Source organism: Phyllopteryx taeniolatus, chromosome 16, assembly GCF_024500385.1.
Source record: "Phyllopteryx taeniolatus isolate TA_2022b chromosome 16, UOR_Ptae_1.2, whole genome shotgun sequence".
NCBI classification, from domain to species: Eukaryota; Metazoa; Chordata; class Actinopteri; order Syngnathiformes; family Syngnathidae; genus Phyllopteryx; species Phyllopteryx taeniolatus.
The window spans coordinates 5,635,323-5,656,187 of record NC_084517.1 but is presented as its reverse complement, the minus strand read 5'-3'; the positions used below and the strand labels follow the sequence as shown (position 1 = coordinate 5,656,187).

The 20,865-nt window shown below is 43.8% G+C and overlaps 2 protein-coding genes across 4 annotated transcripts; one reads left to right on the top strand and one right to left on the bottom strand.

Annotated features, from left to right (window-relative positions):
- Window positions 1-48: 48 nt before the first annotated feature.
- srrm2 (serine/arginine repetitive matrix 2) lies at window positions 49-14,714 on the bottom strand. The gene is made up of 13 exons (XM_061750045.1): window positions 14,365-14,714; window positions 12,771-13,025; window positions 11,655-11,753; window positions 10,320-10,523; window positions 8,232-8,315; window positions 7,239-7,298; window positions 7,127-7,162; window positions 6,672-6,788; window positions 6,456-6,585; window positions 4,283-5,907; window positions 1,898-3,361; window positions 1,760-1,828; window positions 49-826 (listed from the first exon to the last, which is right to left on the bottom strand). Exons 2-13 carry the CDS (start codon window positions 13,016-13,018, stop codon window positions 715-717), a joined length of 4,248 nt encoding a protein of 1,415 aa, XP_061606029.1. The 5' UTR covers window positions 13,019-13,025; window positions 14,365-14,714; the 3' UTR covers window positions 49-714.
- Window positions 14,715-15,821: 1,107 nt separating this feature from the next.
- kat8 (K(lysine) acetyltransferase 8) lies at window positions 15,822-20,780 on the top strand. Of its 3 annotated transcripts, none has more exons than XM_061750054.1 (11): window positions 15,836-16,213; window positions 17,330-17,404; window positions 17,502-17,673; window positions 17,887-17,940; window positions 18,021-18,185; window positions 19,115-19,204; window positions 19,289-19,429; window positions 19,526-19,619; window positions 19,704-19,854; window positions 20,372-20,526; window positions 20,612-20,780. In XM_061750054.1, exons 1-11 carry the CDS (start codon window positions 16,209-16,211, stop codon window positions 20,674-20,676), a joined length of 1,167 nt encoding a protein of 388 aa, XP_061606038.1. In that variant the 5' UTR covers window positions 15,836-16,208; the 3' UTR covers window positions 20,677-20,780. The 3 variants fall into 3 exon arrangements, with proteins under 3 accessions (XP_061606037.1, XP_061606038.1, XP_061606036.1); XM_061750052.1 differs by having other exon boundaries at window positions 15,841-16,213; window positions 17,495-17,673; XM_061750053.1 differs by lacking the exon at window positions 20,612-20,780 and having other exon boundaries at window positions 15,822-16,213; window positions 17,495-17,673; window positions 20,376-20,514.
- Window positions 20,781-20,865: the final 85 nt, after the last annotated feature.

Sequence of the window (20,865 nt, the reverse complement as noted above, 5' to 3'; positions counted from 1 at the left end):
CAGCGTCCTCGGGACACACGCACACTAGCCACAAAAACATTGAACATGAAAAGTTTAAAACATTTTATTTACTCCTTTTACATTTTAGGCCACATCCTAGAATTAAAGGGGCTTGATTTACTTGGTATCCATATACTTTTCCCATGGTGTCATTTATCTGACGTTAAGTGAACAATCCATGAGGTTAATTTTGAGGAAATGAAAGTGTCGGCGGTTTTTCTCATATCTGTCAAATTTGTCCCAACGATTGACCAACGGTTCCGTTTTTATTAAAAAGAAGAAGAAGAAGAAAAAAAGACAATACATTTAGTTTTCATCCTTGGACTGATAGACAAGCACATTTCACACCAACATCCATCAGAGCCACAAAAGGAACTAAAGAAGTTGGTTTATTTTCAAATCCTTAAAAAGGAATAACCGAAAAAGGGATGGCGATGGCAACCAATTGCACAGCAATAAAATGTACAATTAACTTTATTATCATCATCTCAAGGGACCACAACGAAACTAAGGACGTCAAGTGAGAGGACATGACGAGTATAGCAGAAGTCACATGACGCATCCATACTGTGAAGGGCTGTCACGACAACAGGAAGTATTGTGTAGCGGGCGTGTCTTCACTTCCTGTTCCGGTTGCTTCACTTCCTGCCGTCGGCGATGAGGAGGAGGAGCTCGTTCAAGGTCAAAGTTCACATTCTGGGTCAGCAGTGGCGATCAGCGGGTCCGACCGCCTGACTTGCGTCCCGGCGAGGCGGGCGCCCGTCGCATGTGTCGAGGAGGAGAATAGCTCAGAGAGCGAGAATCTCGCAGGGAGTCTGCCGGAAGCCTGCCAGGATGACCACGAGTGACGCGGAAAAAGACCAAATAAGAGAAACTTCAATGCCGACATTTTCACTTCCCAATTATTCTTTGTGATTTCAATTTCATGATGTTTTTCAACATCCCTTGTCTTGAACTTCTTAATGAATAAAACTTCCTTTATGTTATCCAATCACCCCCAAAAATCGACTTCCTGTTTATTTCAACATCCCAATGATATTAACTTCTCTTGCATTTAACTTTTACAATTACATTTTCTGATGTTTTCAACTTTCTGACAATTTCAATGATATCATTTCAGCTTGCTGATTTTATCTTTTATTTCTATTTCCCGATGATTTGAACTTCCTGATCCTCACCTTTGTAATGATTTAAGCTTCTGCTCCGCGACCCGACCTCGGATGAGCGTAGGAAAATGGATGAAGATTTTCAATTCCCTTGGCTTTACCGATATGATTTGCGTTCCTCATGATTACAACTTCCTGAGCTGTAACTTTATTATGATTTTACAATCCTGATGATTTCGTCTTCCTGACTTTAAACTTGCCTATGATATTAACATCCCATTGATTTTAACTTTAAATTCGTACTGTTTCAACTTCATAATTTTCCAAATCCCTGATGATTTCAACTTTCTAATGATTCTAACAATTGCAACTTTGCGATTTATAGTGATAATTTTAACTACAATTTTTTAAACTTCTTGATGAGTTTTACTTCCTAGTAGCTTTAACTTCAGGATGTAGATTTAACTTTCATTCTTTCTGATGTTTCCACTTCCAAATGATTTGAACGTCACAATTTTATTATTTTCGAGGATTTCAACTTCACAATGATTTCAACCTTCCCGATAACTAACTTGCTAATGATTTCAACTTCATGACTTGATTCTTTCTGTTCATTTTATCTTCCAGATGACTTCACCTTTCCGACTTCTTACCTCTTGTCCTTCTCGTCTTTTTCAGTGTTAGAGGAGGATGACGATCCGGAACTCCTAGCTTTAGCTTTCCTGTAAGAAAAAAGAAAGTCAATCAATCACAAATCCACATAAACTGATCACACACCTTTTCCGGCGTACCCTTTTCCTGGCTGTGCCTCCGAGTCGGAGTTGTCTGAAGAGGAGGAGGAAGAGGAGGAGGAGGAAGAGGAGGAAGAGGAAGAGGAGGAGGAGCTGCTGCTCCTGCTTTCTTTCTTGTTCAATTCCTTCCCGACGCCGTGCTCAGAGACCACTTCCTGCCGGACCGGAGGACAGGCCGCAGGTGGCGATGACTTCCTGTTCGTGGCTCTTGACGACTCGCTGTGCTCCGATTGGTCTCCGGAGCCTCGCACCGCCGCACGAGACGACGAGTCGCATCCGCTTTTCAGAGTCCTATACTCTCGTCTCTCGTCTTCCTGCTGGTTTTTCTTCTCCCCCTCCGGAGGGTTCACATCTTTCCTGTTTGGCGAAGGTGAAGATGACGAGGAGGAGGATGATGACGAGGAGTCGGAGGAGGAGGAGGAAGATGAAGACGAAGACGAGGACGACGATCTGCTGGGCTGCCGAGCGTCTTTCCCCGGCGGCGTTTGCTGCTCCTGCCTACCTCGAGGCTTGTCTGCTTCGCTATCTTGCTTCCTGGCGCCTTCTGAGGATGCAGAGTGATCAGTCCCCTTTGGCGAGCGACTGGTCCACTTCCTCACTGGCGCCGAAGGCGAGCGACTGGTTGGCCCGCTCCCTTTTGGAGGCAATGGCGAGCGACTGGGCCGCCTCCTAACTGACGGCGATGGTGAGCGACTGGTCCGTTTCCCCATTGGCGAACGACTGCTCCGCATCGGTATTGGCGAGCGACTGGTTCGCCTTCCCATTGGCGAGCGACTCACGCAACTCATCTGCCTTCTCACTGGCGAGCGACTGGTCCGCTTTCCCACCGGCGAGCGACTCGGACGCCTGCCCATTGGCGAGCGACTGGTCCGCCTGCCCATTGGCGAGCGACTGCTCCGCCTCCTCACTGGGGAGCGACTGCTCCGCCTCCTCACTGGCGAGCGACTGCTCCGCCTCCTCACTGGCGAGCGACTGGTGCGCCTCCTCACTGGCGAGCGACTGGTGCGCCTCCTCACTGGCGAGCGACTGGTGCGCCTCCTCACTGGGGAGCGACTGGTGCGCCTCCTCACTGGCGAGCGACTGGTGCGCCTCCTCACTGGCGAGCGACTGGTGCGCCTCCTCATTGGCGAGCGACTGGTCCGCTTCCTCATTGGCGAGCGACTGGTCCGCTTTCCCATTGGCGAGCGACTGGTTCGCTTTCCCATTGGCGAGCGACTGGTCCGCTTCTTCATTGGTGAATGACTGGTCTGCTTTCCCATTGGCGAGCGACTAGCTTGCCGCCTAACTGGTGAACGACTAGTTCGCCTCCTTATTGGTGAACGACTGGTCCTCCTCCTTACTGATTGCGAAGGAGACCGACTGGTTCGCCTCTTCCGTGGCGGCAATGGTGAATAACTCGTTCGCCTCCTGATTGGCGAGCGACTGCTCTGTCGTCTGTGGGATGGCGAAGAAGGGCGGCGCCCCCTAACAGACAAAGGGATGTTTGATCAGGCGATAAAGAATGACATAGTTGTCTGTCTAAGATCATCAAATAAATGTAACTATCAGAAAAATATAACAAGTGAACTTAAAATGCTGTTTTAAATGTTTTTTTTTGCAGAATTTTCACTGATCACACCCAAGCCTGATTACCTCCGGTTCAATCAAGACATCACTTAAAACTGAATCTGTCATGACAAAATCAAGTCAGACAAAAGATCTAAAAAAGCTGCAACAAAATTAAACGATCCCCAAAAATTCCAGAACAGTCGACAAATAAAGTAATTGAAATCTCTCAGTGTGGAAAGGGTTACGGAAGTGATTTCTCAAGCTTTAGGATTCCGGTGAAACACAGGGAGAGCCAATATCCTCACATGGAGAAAAGATTGGACAGTGGTGAACCTTCCCAGGAGTGGCCGGCCTACAAAGATTCCCCCAAGAGAACAGCGATGACTCATCCAGGTGGCCACAAAGGAACTTAAGAGAACTTCTAAAGAACTGCAGGCCTCCTCGCTCAGTGTTCATTACACAACAATAAGGATGAGACCGGGCAAAAATGTCATCCATGGCAGAATTCCAAGGCGGAAACCACTGCTGACCATTCATGGATGTTTGAACTTTTCTCATGTTAAATCCAAAATGTCCTGATCTCAACTTCTAGACAGTTTAACGTGCTGATTTCAACTCCCTCATGATTTTAACTTTCCCATGAGTTAAATTTCCCGATATTTTAAACTTCTCAATGCTTTCAACTTCCCAGTGATTTGACTCCCTACTCATAAATCCCTAAAAGGGGATTTCAGTGGAGGAACCATCTAGGTCCACTATATAAAAAATTATTTATAGCGAGTACAGAACGAGTGAATAATTCCCAACACATCCACCGACTTGTGCTTAAGTTCTTACCTAAGCAGAGGGCTGTGCCTTCTGGGGCTCCTAGTCCTGGACCTGCTGCGTCTGGCGGTCCGTTCCCATCCTCGGTCCCGGTCCCACTCCCGGTCCCTGAGGCGGGCCGGAGGAGGACTACTTCTCCTCGAGCGGGGTAGGGGGTCCTGGTACTGCTTTGGTGGGGTGACACGGTAAGTCGGGGGAGAGCGGGACCTCCTGGTCGGCTTCTCTCGCGGACTACGGCGGTCCTGGTGATTTTTGCCTGGAGGAGGATCCACGGGGGCTCTGTTGGGGGGCCGCTCTTTGTCATCTTCTGCCTGCTCGGGGGGTCTTTTGGGTTGCTGTGAGCTCTCGGCGCGTCCGTTGGTGACAAACCTTTGAACGGCCACTTTGATAGAAGACGACTTTCTGTTTTCTCTGGCCTTGGGTTGGTCTTCATCTTCGGATGATGAAGATGAGGATGACGAGGATGAAGATGACGAGGATGACGATGAAGAGGAGTCACTATCACTGCTGCATTCTTTTTGATCCTGCGCCTGCATCTCTGGAGGACTTCTGGTCCTGGTGTCAGGTTTTCGTTGAAATTCTGTTGCCTCGTCTGACTTCCTGCTTCCATCTTCTCTGCTTTTTTCCTGGCGTCCATTGAAGGGTGGCGGAGGAGGACGAGAAGAGGTGTCTGCTCTATTTGCAGCTTCTTTACTCCTGGATGTCTGCATTGCATCTCCTCTGTTCCCCCTCTCAGGAGACTGGGACGAGGAGTCGTATTTGGTCTGCGTGTCTCGCTTCCCAGCGTTCCTCTCTTCCTCCCGTTGCGCTCCTCTGCTGCGACCACTCCTGGCGTCCGCTTTGGGAGGAGAAGGCGAAGAGGAGTCGTGTCTGGTCCGTGTGTCCTGCTTCCCGCCATTCTTCTCTTCCTCTCGTTGCGCTCCCGTGCTGCGACCACTCCTGGTGTCCACTTTGGGAGGGGAAGGTGAAGAGGACTCGTGTCTGGTTCTTGTGTCGTGCTTCCTGGCGTTCCTCTCTACCTCTCCTCTGCTGTGACCAGTCCTGGTGTCCACTTTGGGAGGTGAAGGTGAAGAGGAGTCATGTCTGCTTCGTGTGTCCTGCTTCCCAGCATTCCTCTCGTCCTCTCGTTGCGTTCCTTTGCTGCGACCACTCCTGCTGTTCACTTTGGAAGGTGAAGGAGAAGAGGAGTTGTGTCTGGTCTGTGTGTCCCGCTTCCCGGCGTCCCTCTCTTCCTCACGTTGCGCTCTTCTGCTGTGACCACTCCTGGCATCAACTTTGGGAGGTGAAGGAGAAGAGGAGTCGTGTCTCATTCTCTGGGGAGGACACAGCTTTGCTTTTTCCCGCTTTTCGCTGCTCCCTGATCGCCTTGCCCATCCTTTGTCTTTGCCACTTTCTGGACTTCTTGATCTTCTACCTCTCTGCTTGTCCGTTTCTTTGCTCCTGGATCTTCTCCGGGTGTCCTTCACGTTGTCCCTCTTTCTCTTGTCCGTCTCTTTACTGCGTGAACGCAACCTTTCGCTTAGTCTCTCTTTTCTCCTCTCCGTCTCTTTCCTTCTGTCCGTCTGCGGAGGAGAGGATGGTGAGGAAGAGTCTCGTCTCCTCCTGGGAAGGGAGGCCATTGTCCTCCCTTTCTCTTTCTAGTAGCAGACAGACAGAACAGTAAGTCAGTGGACATGTGCAGTGCGAGTTTATCAGTCCAGGGGATCCTCGGTTTCCCAATCATGTTTTGATTATATGGGTAGAAGCAAAATCATGCATTGTAAAAATTCATTATACATAGATTGAAGGAGAATTTTGAGGTCAACTTTGGGGGTGCGTCTTATACACGAGAAATTACAGTAGTTTAATTTAAGAATAAACACTGTTCATTCCTCCGTTTTGTCATAAGCAGACATCCATGCAAAATAGATAAATGTCCTTGCTCACATTAGAGGGCATTATATTACCTTAATTGCTCCTTCTTCCCCATTTCACTCATATCTGAAATTTGTTTATACCTCAAGTTTTGTGTTGCAACAAATACTACTACTAATAATTGGAAAGGTGGGGCAATGCTAAGTCAAGGTACCACTGCATTTTCATTGTGCGTGGTTGTTACATCTCCGAACCTTGTACGTCAGGGACGTCGCGAACCGATGACAAGCAGTCGTCGTATTTTTCTGAAAGGAGGTACTGTTCTCCTCACCTCGTCGCTTCCTCGGCGTCGCGGACCTTGTTCGTCGCGGCCTCGTCTCCTGTCTGGAGATCTTGGCCTGCGCCCGTTGTCAACTTCCTGCATCTTGCGTTGACGTGACCGCACCGGCAGAGGCGAGCGACTGTTAACATCCCAAGACGATATTCTGATAAGTCAGTAAAATGGATAACAAGTCAAATAAAACAAATGAAAGGTAAAGTGTCAGACCTTCGGGACGAACTGGACGAGATGCTCCGCTGTGGTGCCGCCTTTGTCTTTGTGGGACTTTTACCCGCTCGCTTCTTCTTCTTCTTTGAGGCCTTCTTCTGCTTCTCATCGGAGGAACTTTTTAAGAGAGAATGTATGTGATATGGTTTCATTTCACCTGTTGCTGCTGCCCAGAATCATCACCAGTCAAAAGTGGTTGGAAGTAACCAAGTACAAATATTTGGTTACAGAACTAAGCAGCTATTTTAGGTATATGAATTCTACTTGAGTATTTAGTTTTCTGACGACGTTTTACTTTTACTACATTTGTAAACGTCTGTACTTTGCACTCCTTACTTTCGCTTTACTTTCTTTAAGTATCACTAGTCTACTTTTACACAAGTATCTGTTCAACTTAAGTACAGAGTGTGAGTACTTCTGCCAGCTCTGCCAGTCAACAACAACAAAGTTGTTACCTTTCTTCTTCTTCTTCTTCCTCCACTGTGGACTCACTGCGAGAAACATTAGAATGAGACAGTTAAGCACAGTTAAGGTGGACATGGGACACATTGAGTCAAAGACAAGTACCGTTTCTTCTTCTTCTTTGATTTTTTCTCTCGGCGAGGAGCCGGTGAGGGACTCTGTGAGCTGCAAGATGCGATGACAACAAGAAATTATTGTGATGATAAATTCGACTGCTGAGTTTTCATCTGCTTATTGACAAAGAAACAATGATTCAGATCCTGAAAATAATTAAAAACAGCTTCCAAAGGGGTGGCGGGTTATGATTTCTTTCGGGAAGCGTTTCCCAACATTTATTGAGCCGAGGCACACATTGTCCACCTTCTATGTCCACATTTGGTCAATTTCATGTTTTTTCACAAATTGATACTTTTGGTCAGTCCCCACATAGAACTGTTCTCCCCGCTGCCGAGCCAGCGCTGTCAACATAACAAACACGTGTGCTCTCACAAGTGGGTCTTCTACACGGAGGAAACCAATCAGAGGAAAGGAAACAGTCTTAGCCAAATATGGACGAAGCAGACACAAAACTGGGTCAAACAGAAGTAGCTGTCAGACAGGCCTTTTCTGGACACTCCTAAGACAAAACCAAGGTCTTTTTAAAATGAAATTGACACTTTTATACTAAGTCCATTTTAGAGAGTCACTATATATAGGTAGCCAATTGCCAGAATATGGGACCTTTACGTGTTGAAAAGGGCCTGTTGTCTTTGATGATGCTAAATTAATGGCTCCTGAAAAGTGATTGTTTTGAGATGAGAGGATTCTGCCCGACGCCAGCGACAAATCTCACAGCATACCACTAAACACAAATGTCACTAAAAGCACTCTATATACACTGAAGCTTCACTGGCATAGATTGACAAACAAAGTTATTTGTAGTAAATTATTTTCAGACCAATTAAGAGAAATTGGATCATTTCCCGCACCACGGTCGGGAGTTAGTGCTCTCTGCTCTGCAACGACAGTAGTGACCTCGTGTCCACATTACAACGTGTTCATTCCTTTTTGACCGTCTGTGCAAACGTCCTTGTTTTTTTTTTTTTTAGCTTAGCTCACCCGGCTCTCTTCTTATTCTTCTTTTTCTTCTTCCGACTGCGTTTCTTTGGTGGGGAACCTGACTCGTCTGAGTCCTCCACCAGCCTGCATGAGAGCACACGTGTGAAAAGATTGGACTTTTTAAAATGATTGTACGTTTATGCACACAGTTCAGAACAATGAGTCATGAACGCAATGGTATGGGACAAGTCGCAATTCAACACAAAAAAACAACAACAACAAAGTAATACAAAACAAAGGACGGGGGTTGGTGGATGGAAGGAGGCTTTGCATTTAGCACAGCTCTCCAATGAGCGACACAGACACCGTGGAAGCGCCACCGCGGAAGCGGAAAAAGAGCCATCGCTGGAGAAGCCGAATGGAGCACAGCAGCAGATTTCATTGGAGAAAATGTATCCAACACAGCGTGTCAGCTGTGCAGACTAAGTCGCTGGAAAGGCGGCAGCTTGGTCTGGTCCGTGAGGATTTATGATACTGATGAGGTGTGCAAAACAGACCCGAGATTCTACCCGTGACCGAGGTATGTCGAGGGACCCTCGTTAAAGGAAGCCATTTTAAGCTTATAAGAGAAACTTCTGTACGGAGACGTGGCAGCTAAACTGCGTCAGTCAAAATGCGCCAGGCTCCTCACTTACCGGTTCAATAGTTTTCAAATAATCCATTTGGATTTTTCATTTCTTGGACTATTATTTTGGAAAAGAACAAGGAGTAACAATTCGATTGTGATTCGCTACTCGTCTGTGTTAATTCAAATAGCGATTGGGGACAAATCTGATCGCTAATCAACATACATTTCTTACTGGTGTGCGTACTACATGTATCTGCATGTTTGATAAATCAGGATTTTTTTTGGGGGTTGTTTTTGGATTTCTTTTGTTCAGACAAAACCATTTTTTTCCCGGTTAAGAGGACTCTCTTACCTTGCTGACAGTTTTGGTTGTCACTCCAGCCTTCGTCAGAGCTGTCACTGCTTCCTGATGTGGCATCTCTTTTAAAACAGCTGATTGGGTCGGAAAACCTTCAAAATAAAGTTCCCCAACCCGATCAAGTCTGCGCTTCAGCCCCCCCGCTGCCGTTGAAGTATGGTGTTGCCTTGTCCCTACTGATGGTGTTGTTTCCACACTTCCGTACTTCTATTGACTCTTTTATCCATCGTTTGTATTTATTGGTTTGTGAGGTGATGATTTTCTCATTTTCCCAGTCCATGATGTGTTTGTTCCTCCCGTAGGAATCTGTTATGGCTAATTTTTTTTGTATTCTTGTTCTGCTGTCTTTGTGTCCTGGTGAATGGTCTTGCTGTTTCCTTCTCCTTTAATAATGGTCAACATTTTCTTTTGTAGTGAATTTACATTTTTCCAAATTTAATTGTTCACTTAGCAGGTTGTAGCAATGTTTTACTGGCAGTATCAGAATGCATGAGGGTAATTATTAGTGGTCAGACTAAACTCCATATCCCCACTCGCTATTCGTGATGACGTAGACGAGCAAAAGGCAAATCAGATTTGATTTTTTTTTTCTCCTTGTACTATTCCAAAAATAATAGTCCAACAAATTAAAAGTCCAATTTGACTATTTGAAAACCATCTATTGTACCGTGGCACATTACTTATGACTGACACTGTTTTAGCTGCATCTCCATATAGAAAAGGTTTTCTTTTTAGTTTAAAATGGCTTACTTTAAAGAGGATCCCGCGCCGTAGCTTGGCCAAAAGCAGAATCCCAAGTCTGTTTTTTCGCTCGTTGATGCCACAAATCCTCACTGACCGGACCAAACTGCCGCCTTTCAAACTAACCCGCTCCCTACCTAACCATGCTAGCTCCGCGCTGCGTTTGATCCACTTTCTCCCTGTCTGTCTCTTAAATCTGCCGGCATGCATCCATGGGATCCGTGCTTGAGCCTCCTTCAGCAGGCAGCTGTTTTTTTTTTGTTTTTAAACAAACTTTATGGAGCTTTCTGCAAATTAACTCGACTTACAAACCACTCGTTGGTAGCACTAGTTGTTGTTAATTATCATAGATTGTCCCTGGATTGGTATTGACGTTATTGCTGCCTGCTACGACTGAAAGGATGGACAAATTGAGACTCACGTGTATTTCTGCTGCTGCTGCTGTTGTTGTTGCTGCTGCCTTTCCCTCTCCAGACGCTCCTGCTCCCGCTTCTCCTTCTCCTTCTCCTTACGGTCGGCGTGGAAAGACGAACCGTCCACATAGTCAGTGGAGATGCCGAAGGCTGCGCGAAGGCGGTCGTTCTTCTGCTGGTTGGCCGCCGCCAGGGCGTGAGTTTCTGTCACGCTGAGCATACAAAGAAATGCTCAAGTCAAGGTCGTAAATAAAAATATTCAGAGAAAAAGTGTTTGAGCCAGTGGGAGTGCGACTAGTGGTGCAACAGATCATCTTTGATCCGTACGGATAACTCGCCACAGTTCGGCACACACATGGTCCACGGATTGGTCCCCATATACAGTCGGTACGGAAAGTATTCAGGCCCCCTTCAATTTTTCACTCTTTGTTATATTGCAGCCATTTGCTAAAATCACTTCAATTCATTTTCTTCCCTCACTAATGTACACACAGCACCCCATATTGACAGACAAAAACGGAATTGTTGAATTTTTTTTGCCGATTTATTAAAAAAGAAAAACTGAAATATCACACAGAAAGACAAGAGACTGAAGGGAGAAACCCCCAGAAACAAACAAACAAACAAACAAAGCATTTCAAATGAAGACTGCAACAGTCTGGCGAAGTCAATGGGTTTGATGCAGCTATTGCAAGTAAGGGATATGCCACCTAATATTAAATGTTATTCACTTTAAGTTAATTTAACCGTGTCTGTTCCAATACTTTTGCTCCCTTGAAAAGTGGGTGGCTTCAAACAAAAGGTGCTCTGTCCTGAGTTGTTTAACAAATCTGGATATAAATACCATGAAATGAAAGCTGAAATTCTGAACGTTTGTCTCGTATTCAGGTAAATTTGTTAGTTTTGCTCATAAATAATTTTCTAAATAGTGTGAATTATCATAAACGATACTTTTATATGGTGGCGCTACACTTATACTATCGCTTTTAAAGACGTTTTTTATTCAAGGTCCATATGTAAAACGAGACGTTATCATGCCTTACATTGCGCTTTGTTTTATTATTTAATTGGCCATATTTGACATTTTGAGTTGAATGTTGTTTTTATTTCTTGAGCAAAGGTGTTTTACCAAGTAAATGGACGACAACGTTTTAGTTGTTTAGTTTTTTCCTCTTTTTTTTGTTGTTGTTGCTGATCCGAAAATTATCCGCTCCACGACCTGATCCTCACCGGAACTTTTTTGATCTGTTGCACCCCTAGGTGCGAAATATGTGCGGATGATCAGAACAGTAACATCTATTCTTCAATTTGAGGCAGGAAAACCCCTGTCATTGTTAGCTTACCTGGCTTTGTCACCGGCGGCGGAAGGAGGCGGCTGCTGCTTTTCCTGCAGCATCATTCTGAAGCTGTTCACCTTCTCCTCAATCTCCTCTACCGAGTATCTGAGTCGACAAGCAGATAGTGGCGTTATAAAAAGTTGCGCGGGCGCTTCTGAACAAGTTGTATACTCTTAACAACTTTGCAGATCACACCACTTGAGGATAAAATCAAAAGTATGGAGTGCCATTTCTGTCAAAATTGCGTGTGAATGCTGAAGAGCTGATGAGGAACTAAAATGCCGTAGAATTAAGTGAAATGCAGGAAATGTAGAATGTGAGAATTGAACATGTTCAAAATACTACATTATAATCTAGTACGGCGGCACGGTGGTCAACTGGTTAGCGCATCTGCCTCACAGTTCTGAGGACCTGGGTTTTAAATCCGGCATGTGTGGAGTTTACGTGTTGTCCCTGTGCTCTGCGTGGGTTATTCTCCAGGTACTCCCGTTTCGCCCCACATCCCAAAAACATGCATGAAAACTCTAAATTGCCCGGAGGTGTGAATGCGAGTGCGAATGGTTGTTTGTTTCTATGTGCCCTGCGATTGGCTGGCACCCAGAGTCAGCTGGGATAGGTTCCAGCACATTAGCACATTTTAACATATGCCATAACATTTCTAGATTTGAGTTCACTAGTTTAATCAACACACGTCGTCGTGTACACCTGAAGTTTGCTCCTTCAATAAAGCTGTATCCTCGAGTCTCTCCCCCCCCCAAAGTGTAATCTTTTGTGACGCACATCACATATTGACGAGCTATACAGTAAACGCAGGCGTGTAACTGTTTCCCCGTGTCCTCTTTAATAGCTATCATACAAGATAAGTAGTTAACACTCTGGGCTCAATGAGATGTTTTGCAGGATAGTGCGCGACTGGGAAAAGTGGGCATTTGGGGCATGTAAAAAAAATAAAAAAAAAAAAGTTGCCCAGATGTCCTAAGCAAGCTGAATATTCTGACGTTTGAAATGAATCACTTAAAAAAAACGCAGAAGTCTTAGAAGGGCAAAATGTGGCTGAATACTAATAAAAAGTGGTGCAGAATAAGACGTTAACGAATGCTCCCGTGTAGTCAGTCATCTTACCCCTGCTCCTCCATCATGTCCTGAAACTTAGCACACTCCACCTCCAGCTGCCGCTTCCTCTGGTGCTCAAGGATGTCGGCATTGGGCTGCCGGTTGAGTTGACTCTCCAGCCGCTCCCGGTCCTTCTCGTCCCGCTCGCCACCGCGGTCGTCACGAGGCCGCTTGGCCCGCACCGTGGACAGGTTGCGCTGCACATAGCCATTGGTGCCGCTGCCCCGGGGAGTGGTCAGGCCGATGCCATTGTACATGGCGGCTCTGAGGCGGAAAAACACATGGCTTTGTTAATTTCGTCATTTCTCATTTGGACAACGTGTAGCTTATATCACTGAAATACAACCACTGCATGTTACAGAAAATTGTCCAATTTCACTTAATTCGCTCCTAAAATGATTATTTGTTCACTATAAAGAATGTATCTCGGTCCTATCTACGCCAGTGAAGTTTAGTGACAAGGCGAACAATTGAATGTTCTTCCACTGGATGGCAGAAGATACAATTAATTTGTATATCTAGTCAATTTGTGAGTAAACTGAGAAGAAACTATCTCATTTCGGTCTACAGTGGTACCTTGACTTACAAGCTTTATTGGTCCCACGACAAAGCTCATAACTCAATTCACTAGTATACATAAATTTTCCCCATTGAAATGAATTGAAATGCCATTAATCCATTCCAATCCCATAAACATTTTTCGTTACATTTTTACATTGGTTACTTTATTGCATATAAACAAAACATAATATGAATAAACTGGTTTTATGAAGTGCAATCATGGTATGCACTGTAGTATTTGTGTTTAGTGTGCATTTAAGGGGCGTGGCCTAGTGAATGACATCAGGAAGTGTACTCGCTCTTTGCCAGAGTTTTCATTTTGGATTTGTGTGTTTGACTGTTTTGTTGAAGAAATGGCGCATTGGTGACTGTGACTCTTCTTGCCCACATGCCAGGGCATTAGAGTACCTTAATTGCGCCATTCCCCCCCCCCCCCCACTGGTGTCGTATCTGAAGCCCGCTTGTTTCTCAAATTTTGGCTTATAACACAAAGCAAACGCTTCACTGATCAATTTAATAATTCGACTGACAGCTCATAACTACTGGATATTGGATTTCCTTGATGTGGCAATTTTTGTTTTGCTGTGGGATTTTAAGGATGTAAAATATGTCAAACATTTGGAAACACGGGTTTATATCAGAGTGTAAAAAAAAACTTGCGGTAATGCCCATTTGTATAGTTCATGTTTTTTCAGGAGAAGAAAAAAAGTCCCTTAATTAAGTCCCTGGTCCGAGATTCCGTTTCAAGTGTGCTGCAGAGACAATAAAACGATTTTACAAATCAAATCGGTCATCGTTTGAGTAATTTAGGAAGGCGTTTTCAGCACGTGAGCAAAAACCATCCGAAGATGTCAAATGACCTTTTAACATCAGGAGCGAAAAGCGAAATAGGTGTTTATTAACTACGCGATAGTAACATATACTTAATATGGAAACTTGTTCGTAAACGCGTAATTAAGCGAACATCGTCACAGGCCCGAAACAATTGAACAGGCCTGACTAACAACCATTTAGCAAGTGAGCTAAGACGACAGTTACGTACCACACTTTTCTCCGGGAGCGGAGAGAAACGTCGCCGGTAGGGATGTGAAATAATCTTCGCCGGGTCTTTAGTTGCCACTCGTGTCTTCACCGCTTCTGTGGTTCGAAAAAAAAGGCTAAGAAAGAAGACGTGAGGTTTGTTAGCTCGGTTAGCTTAGCAAATCTAATCTCCAACGAAAGAGGGACGAAGCAAAACCACGTGACAATACGTCACAAAGACGCGCTGGAAAAGGTGAGATGCGTTCACTGTCCCGTGAAAAATGAACAAATCAAGCAATTAATGGATCATAATATTAGATGCAGTACTGTTTTCCACCCACGATCATGAACATATTTTATCATATTAATACTTCTCCAATAGTGTCTAGTAAATCGGAAAGTTATTTTTTTAAAGAGGCATTGTTTTGTTTAACATTTTATTACTCATTTCTACTTTTAAAAATAAAGAAATAATCTTTTTCCGCCAGAATTTTTTCCCCCATTTAGTTTTTTTTTTTACTGGAAATAGGCTTCCATACTTATTCATTTTATGTTTTTAAATTACTGTGCCGCTCTTTGTTCTTTTCAAAGTCATATATAAAGAAAGTCTGTACAGCTATGTGCATGAGCACCATGTTATCCACCTTATATAGTTCCAACATGTGCCTTATGATTGCATTCACTAACTGTCATCTTATCCCTACCAATATTCATAAACCAAAAATTCAAATAACTACAATGTGTTCAATATTGCATAATGTTAACCCTATATGCAATAAAATATTTAATACATGCCTTTTTTTTTTTTATAGGAATAGGTTTTCATTAACGTTATTAACACTTAACATTTAAACCACATCTCAACAATCCAGTACTATATTGTTCTCAGTCTTTGCACATGTCTTCGGCACTTATCCTCAGACATATTTAATGTATTAAGAAACAAAACACAGAAAATGAGCTTGGGTGCACTTGAAATAAATGGTTAATTCATCACTTAAATTAATTTTCAATAACTACAAATGAGAATGAATGATTTTATTCAATGAAATAATTTAATAATCCAATCAGTGTTGGGCAGTCTGGCCTTCTCTTTTATATTTATTCCATGAAATTGTATTTTTTTTATTCCCAAAAGTGTATTCGTTCCTTTATCTTGACTGGACTGCTTCCAGTACGCCTCAGTGGATGGTAGCTTTTTTTTTTGGTCCAATGAGGTTTCAGAGTCTGTGTTCATTTCAATCTAATCTGCCCAGGACTTCACTGGCCCACCGGAATTTCAACTATAAACAATGGGACTGTTTCTTGACCAATCACATTTTTAAATCCGTCTCCACGTCGCATGTGATGACGTCAGGATTTTTCGACGGTGACTGAAACAAGTTTTTAATTTTATCGCCATTCGGAACGGCGAGGTAACGGTCACAGCCCTTTTTAATAAAAAAAATGATTCATGTTTTTTGGGTTTTTTTCGATTACAGTGCGTAGGCTGGCCCCTGTGCGTAATGACGTCACACATAAGCGACGCGTCGGCCATGTTGTCACTTTGTTGTTGAGCGCGCTTGTTTTCAAGCTGAACAACACAACAGACCCGGACCGGGACGAACGAGCGGACATGGACCCGGATCTGGACCCGGTGAGCGAGCGCGGGGAAGCGGACGCCGGCCACCCGGCGGCGTGCTCGTCGAACGGCAGCGGCGGTGAGGAGGACGACGCCGAGGTTGAAGCTCACGGCCGGGAGGCGGGTGGCGGCGGCGACTCTGGCAGCCAGCGCACCCTGGAGAGGGGCGTCCTGCTCGGCGGCCGAGAGCAGGAAGTGTCGGTGGAGATCGGAGAAACGTACTTGTGTCAACGAGCCGACAAAACATGGCGTAAGTTGTTAGCATGCGGCGGCTAACGTGTACATTTGGCTCCACGACGTTCTTGGTTCATATTGTCCATATTTACAGACTAGGTTGTTTTTTAACTTAATGTACAACTAATAATTTGTAAACAAAAAAACGGGGAGATCAAACAGGATGCGGCGATGGCGTCACTGCATCAACAGAAGGGCCCAATTGATATGACGTCACCACCACGAGGGGGCGTGTACTTTACCTGCCTCGCTAGGCATAATAATCGATTGCATTTGGACTGTTGATTGATATTTTAATGCAAAAATGGAGTGCATTACTTGGCCTTATCTAACATTAACATTTACAGTAGTACTGCACTTGTTATACTCTATATTTGTTTACCCTTTTCCCTGACTTTATATTTAAAACCTTTAAAAATGTACATTATTTTTCCACTTACGTTCACCTTTTTTACTTTACTGGTAAACGACTTTTTTTTTGCCTTTTCTTTACTACCTTTTGAAGTACTTTGTTTTTACTACCTTTTCTTTCCCCTTTAAAATACCTCTAAAACATTTTTTTTTTACTTCACTAGTTTTTAAATCCTAGCAAATTTTTTACTTAACTTTTTTTTACTTTACTGGTTTTTGAATGTCACTACATCTCACCTTTTTAAACTCTACTGCTTTTTTGAAATTGTTTTTTACTACGTCTGCATTTTTAAATTTCTTACTTACTTTCTCTCTTTATTTTTGGTATTTAAAAATTGTTTTCAAAATGACTACTTTTTCACTTTATTTATTTATTTTTTTTACTTTTCCGTCTTTAAATTTATGTTATTGATGAACTCTTATTTGACTTTTTTAGCTTTTCTTTTTGAACTTTACTTTTTTACTTTAATATTTTTGTATTCTACACTAAACTTCTGGTTTTTAACCTCACTCATTTTCACCGTTTTTTTTAATTCAGTACTCTTAACTATTTAAAACAACAATTCCATTTTTAACTTTAGTACCTTTTTGTACTTTTCAATGAAATAGAATGCTTTTTTTGGATGTTGTAATCACTCAGTATTGACACGACAATCCTGAGGAAATGTGTAAATATATTGACTGTTTTTAAATAAATGTAATAGTACATGTTTGGGTCTAGATGCAGCAGAAGTGATTCAGTCTCGACTAAACGAGCAGGAAGGAAGAGAAGAGTTCTACGTGCACTATGTGGGCTGTAAGTACACGCGCGCGCACACACACACACACACACACGTCTATAGGCCTGGTGGTCATGTTGTGTGCGCGTGTGTGTGCGTGTGGTCAGTCAACAGGCGTCTCGACGAGTGGGTGGGCAAAGCTCGGCTGGCCCTCACCAAGACGGTGAAGGACGCGGTGAGGAAGAGTGTGGAGGTGGGCGGCATGGGCGACATCGGCGAGCAGCCCGAGCGCAAGATCACGCGCAACCAGAAACGCAAACACGATGAGATCAACCACGTGCAGAAGGTGAGGACGACGGGGGACTGCGGGAAATGATCCGATTTCACTTCATCGGTCCAAGGACTTACTGCTCCTTTACTCCTAAGATTGTTTATTGGTTCATCAAGCTGTGTCAGTGACATCCCGAGGAGATCACAATGTCCCATCACTTGAGCATCATCGTACGGGTTTGCGTGAATCGGCGATGTAACGCAAACATTTTGGATCTTTTTTTTGTAGACGTACGCAGAGATGGACCCGACCACGGCGGCGCTGGAGAAGGAACACGAAGCGGTAGGAGGCCTTTTCATCTTTATCACGCTCCCCTTCATCCTCCTCATCCTCAGAGCAGCCACCGCGTCCTCCCTCGGCAGATTACCAAGGTGAAATACGTGGACAAGATCCAGATCGGAAACTTCGAGATCGACGCGTGGTACTTCTCGCCGTTCCCCGAAGATTATGGCAAGCAGCCCAAGCTTTGGATCTGCGAGTACTGCCTCAAGTACATGAAGTACGAGAACACCTTCAGGCACCACCTGGTCAGTAGCACCGACACGCCACCCGAACATCGGCAACCAATATTCGAGAACGCGTGATATCCATCTCTTCACATCATCATCATCATCATCATCATCATCACCACCTGGTCAATATTAACGTGCCTGAACGAATATTCAACATCATTTTATTCAACAAGTACGAACAAAATTTCTCCTGTACTACTTTTTTAGTCTTTCTTTTTTTTTTTTTTTTTAACTCTCTTGCTATACTATTACGATTTTGACTTTATTTGACATTAAAACATTTTAATATTCACTTTTGAACCTTATTTGACTTTATTACTTTCACGTTTTAGTTGTTTTTTTTGCTCTACTACTTTCACTTTTTATTTGATCTTACTTTATTACTTTTACATTTGACTTGTACTTTTTTGTTCTTCTTTCTTTTTTACCTGTTTTACGTTAAATGTATCACTTTAATTTGTATTGATTTTGCAACTTTTTTGCTACATATATTTTGACTGTACAATTTATTTTTACTTTTGTTTTCCTGGATTTGACTTTACAACTTTTGATCTCTTTTACTTTTATCTTATTTGTTTTTACTTTTCACTTTTTAACTGTACTTTTTTGCTTCGTTTTACATCTTTTTACCAATTTTCCTTTTTGCTTTACGACTGTTTGATTTTCCAGTTTTTTTTACTTCCCAACTTTTTCATGTTTGTTATTTTTACCTTTAAACTTTTTACCTTTTAACTTGATGACACTACAACCTTTTAGTTTTTTTTAGTTTATTTTTAAAAAAGATTTTTTTCAACTTTTGAACAATATATACAGTCGTGTCAGAAACTAATATTTTTAGCCATGACCGTATAAAAAGACGCATGCTTTTTTAAAATTTTTTTTTATAAATAATAAACTTAAGCGTCTGGCTTTGTGTCTGTGCGTGTGCGTGTGCGTGCGCGCAGTCCAACTGCCAGTGGAAGCAGCCTTCGGGCAAGGAGATCTACCGCAGGAGCAACATCTCCGTCTATGAGGTGGATGGGCGCGACCACAAGGTGAGCGCGCAGGAAGTGTGCCGGGTCGGAACAGGAAGCGTGTAGACAGCCTGTTTGTGCGCGTTGTTGTGCATATGTTTTCAGATCTACTGTCAGAACTTGTGTCTGCTGGCCAAACTGTTCCTGGACCACAAAACACTTTACTTCGACGTGGAGCCCTTCATCTTCTACATCCTCACCGAGGTCAACAAGCAGGGGGCGCACATCGTCGGATACTTCTCCAAAGTAAGACCGACATACTTACTGTTTGTACGTGTGTACATGTCTATATATAGGTCGGCTTTGGAGTGATAAATGTTGCGGCGTTTTCCGTGTTTCTAGGAGAAAGAATCACCGGACGGGAACAACGTTGCCTGCATCCTGACTCTGCCACCGTACCAACGTCGCGGTTACGGGAAATTCCTTATCGCCTTCAGTGAGTCGCCGCTCGCTTCTGGAAGCGTCCGGTGTCAACAAAAACGAGGCGCTCTTAATTAACGGCGTTGACGTCTGTGTGCAGGTTACGAGCTGTCCAAGCTGGAGAGCGCAGTGGGTTCGCCAGAGAAGCCGCTCTCTGACCTCGGCAAGCTGAGCTACAGGAGTTACTGGTCCTGGGTTCTTCTGGAGATCCTCAGAGACTTCAGGGGAACGCTTTCCATCAAAGACCTTAGGTACACACACACACACACACACACACACACACACAGTGACTATCTAAGTCTAAGTCTACACACCCTGTTGAAATGCTTGGACAGGTGTCTGCGAATTTATAATATACGTATATTTTTTTATTTTTAGCTTTAATTTGAGTTCAAAAGAAGACAGTGACTGAGAATGAAATGTTTCAGTTGCGTGAAGTTCTGTTTTTGGAGACTCATCAACACGTACGAGTGAGAGAGTACTCACGTTATGACCAAATTGTTGCCTTAAGCATTTGTCAAGGAAAAAATTGTTTTGCAAAAGTTGAACGATGAAAAGGATAGTCGAGTATAAAATTTTTGTAGTTTTATGTAAAAAAAAATAATAATAATAAGTGAAAAAAAAGTAGTTGTTTAAATTAAAAAAAAAAAACTTGTAACGTAAAAAAATAACTGTTACCTAAAAGAATATTATTATTGAAAGGGATAGTAAAAAAAGGGAAACGCGTATGAGCAATGTCGTTTGCATGCGTGTGCTGTGATTGGTCAGCCAGATGACGAGCATCACACAGAGCGACATCATCAGCACGCTGCAGTCGCTCAACATGGTCAAGTACTGGAAAGGCCAGCACGTCATCTGCGTCACCCCCAAACTGGTCGAGGAGCACCTCAAGAGCGCGCAGTACAAGAAGCCGCCCATCACCGGTGAGATGCGCGACGTCGCCACGGGGCGCTCGTGTCCCGCGCGCGCAATATGCGTGTACGTGACCGCGTTGTTTGTGCTCCGCAGTGGACACGCTGTGCCTCAAGTGGGCGCCTCCCAAAAACAAACAGGCCAAGTTGTCCAAGAAGTGAGAAGAAGAGGACACCACCGCCTTTGTAAATATGTGCTATACTGTGTTGCTACTTTCTTAAAATAAAGCCCCTCCCCCGGCCCCCCAAAGAAAAAAACTAAACAACTGTCGTGTGTGTGTGTGTGTGTGGGTGTGTGTGGACTCGTGTCATCTGTCTTGTCAACATGCTGCATTCAAGTTTTCACGTCAC

Bases quoted from the DNA above. Each gene is read 5' to 3' on its own strand.
- srrm2 (XM_061750045.1), bottom strand. From the start codon at position 13,018: ATGTACAATGGCATCGGCCTGACCACTCCCCGGGGCAGCGGCACCAAT. The intron at 7,163-7,238 runs GTACTTGTCTTT...TGTTTCTCGCAG, and splicing joins TCAAAGAAGAAGAAGAAACG to TGAGTCCACAGTGGAGGAAG. The intron at 5,908-6,455 runs GTGAGGAGAACA...GTCTGCTACTAG, and splicing joins GACGCCGAGGAAGCGACGAG to AAAGAGAAAGGGAGGACAAT.
- kat8 (XM_061750052.1), top strand. From the start codon at position 15,958: ATGGACCCGGATCTGGACCCGGTGAGCGAGCGCGGGGAAGCGGACGCC. The intron at 17,405-17,494 runs GTAAGTACACGC...GCGTGTGGTCAG, and splicing joins CTACGTGCACTATGTGGGCT to TCAACAGGCGTCTCGACGAG. The intron at 19,620-19,703 runs GTGAGTCGCCGC...GTCTGTGTGCAG, and splicing joins GAAATTCCTTATCGCCTTCA to GTTACGAGCTGTCCAAGCTG.